Here is a 2,459-nt window from a genome sequence, read left to right on the forward strand (position 1 = left end):
GCCAGCACCATTTGAGGTCTCATATTCCATCCCCAACTGAAACTTGTGGTGTTGGAAATCGTGGTGGTGGTGTTTCTTTGCCTCACCATACTGAAGCGGCACCACGCTATCGGCATCACTACCGCCATAACTCCGCCGTGGCACCGTGTCACATCTCTGCTGGATTTTATGAGTAACAATAGCATCAGTCATATATTGATCATCAAATAGCAAATCATTGCATTTATGATCATCACTGAACTGAGTTTCTTGACAAGAATTGTACTCAACAAGATCCAAATACTCATCCCCATTAAACAAAAACCCATTGGTGTTACTGTTACTGTTACCATATTGGTTTTGGTTTTTACTGTTCTTGGCAGGATCATCATCGAATAATAGCCACGAAGCTGCTTCATTTTCATCCTGATCATCTATGGTGCATTCTGATTCTTGGGATAAAAACCCACCTTGAGAGTCGATTCCTACGCCAAGTATAGACCTTGGGTGGTCAGTTTCTTGATGTCCATATGGAATCGGCATCACTGGGACGCGATGGTGGCGGCGGGCAAGAGGGTTTGCGGAATGGATAACGGCATCACAGGTGGCACAGAGCGAGGCTGCATCCGCCTTGCATAGGAAGGCGGCCGGAGCTTGTTCACATGCTTCACACATCCAAACACCACCTCTTGTGGTACTACCTTTTAAGCATAAGGTACTCCTATCTTCCTTTAACATATTTTTCTCTTTCTTAGTTTCTTTTGTGGTTATGCTTTCCCTATGGTGTTTTGAGTCTGAGTACCCTTTTGTTGGCACAGTAAACAGGGGGTTGGGGGTGAGAGTAGTGCACCAAGCAAGTGGGAGGGGGAAGAGTGTGGATAAACCAGGGACTGACACGTGGAAATGAATTAGTGGGTGGATTGGAGGGTGGGGGGTCATGGAATCAATTAAAACTTGGCTTTTTAGAATGGATTTGTAAAGCTTGGTGTATATGTGATTGAAAAGTATGGAGTGGTTGAAATCAAGGTGTCTGCTGACTCAAACTGTTGCCCACCTGGATTGCTAAGAGGGAAGGAGTTTATAGCCATGTATCCCATATTAGATGGCCTTGTGAGGCACATGATGGATCCCTAGGGTGGACTTGAACCTATCTTCCGTGGATCGGGTTGACAGGGTTGAAGACATTTGAACAATTCAATACAATGTTTGTGGTTTGAAAAATGTCAACCCAACCCAAACCGTAATGGTTGGTCAGGTTGATACTTTGGTACATCAAAATATTCTCGTAATCTTGAATATGTTGTTTTCTTTACTCATAATTCTATTTTCATCATCAATCATTTGGTACAGTTTATCCATACTCCTTCAAAATGTTCTCCTTTTCAGTTGCTATACCAAACCAAACCAACCCGGTGTTTCGACACGAAATAGGGTACGAGGAGAGTAGGATGTGCGTTAACCTTACCTCTATCCCAGGGGGTAGAGTTGTTTAAGATAATCCCACACTAAAGCTGTTTGTGTAGGTTAATCTGTCTATATGGATTAAGAAAGCTTTATTTGTGAGGGTTTTTTCATAGATGGAAGAATCGTAATTTTTTATCTGGAGGGGCAGGTTTGGAAAAAAAACTTGGCCATCTGCATAAAACTCACCATATAAGCTTACTAAATAAGTCACTTTTTATATTATCAAACCACTACCAAATATTCATATACAGCTGACTGGATAAGCTGTGAGCCATATTAAGCATATTAAGCTGCTAACAATCATTCCCTAATCCTTTTCGGTTACTGATTATGGTAAATTCTACCAATAATACTTTCATAGGAGCAAGTTTAAATGAGAATGACAAAAAAGATTGACAATGTGGTAATGACAAAAACAGATGAAAAAAAAAAAATATAACAATATGAATATCAAATTAAAGAGAATAAAATGCTCCTTTTTTCGTATAATTTGTTTACCTTCAATTTTGGCTATATTTAGCCTATTTTTGACCAAAAAATAGAGGGGGAATCTTTTTGTTTTAAAAAAAAGTTAGTTACAGATTTTTAATCACTCAACTAAATCAACTGATATTTGAGATTTATTCTCACATATTCAGCCTTTTTGTCATTCTCGTTTGAATCTTCTTGTATTTTCATAACTTTGTATCTAATTGGAATATTACAATCCTGTTTCCGTCCCTTTTCTTCTCATGGTAGGGCAATTGATGTTTATTGTCGTAAGTGAAGCTTTTTTGGGCACATATTTACCTTGTAGGAGTGTTTGTGACGTTAGCCATTATAAGCTGGTTATCATGTTGACAAGACACTTTTCCGGATCAGAAACAAATTTGTATCTCTAAGAACGAGTTTTGTCGAACGTTGATCCCTTTCAAAGCATTAAGGTTGTTAAGATTCTACCAATTACTTAAGGGCTTGGTTTTTCATTAAGTCGTATATAGATAAATCTGCATGTGTAGATTAATCTGTTTGTATAG

At 38.7% G+C, this 2,459-nt stretch overlaps 1 protein-coding gene across 1 annotated transcript in view; it reads right to left on the bottom strand.

Annotated features, from left to right (window-relative positions):
• LOC112515664 (zinc finger protein CONSTANS-LIKE 2-like) overlaps positions 1-717 on the bottom strand; it is a 2,118-nt gene extending 1,401 nt beyond the window's left edge. Inside the window, exon 1 of the mRNA XM_025122570.1 lies at positions 82-717. Coding sequence (XP_024978338.1) covers positions 82-717 — 636 coding nt within the window. The remainder of the gene's footprint in view (positions 1-81) is intronic.
• Between the last annotated feature and the right edge of the window lie 1,742 nt (positions 718-2,459).

Source organism: Cynara cardunculus (assembly GCF_001531365.2).
Source record: "Cynara cardunculus var. scolymus isolate 2C chromosome LG 7, CcrdV1, whole genome shotgun sequence".
Taxonomy (NCBI): Eukaryota; Viridiplantae; Streptophyta; class Magnoliopsida; order Asterales; family Asteraceae; genus Cynara; species Cynara cardunculus.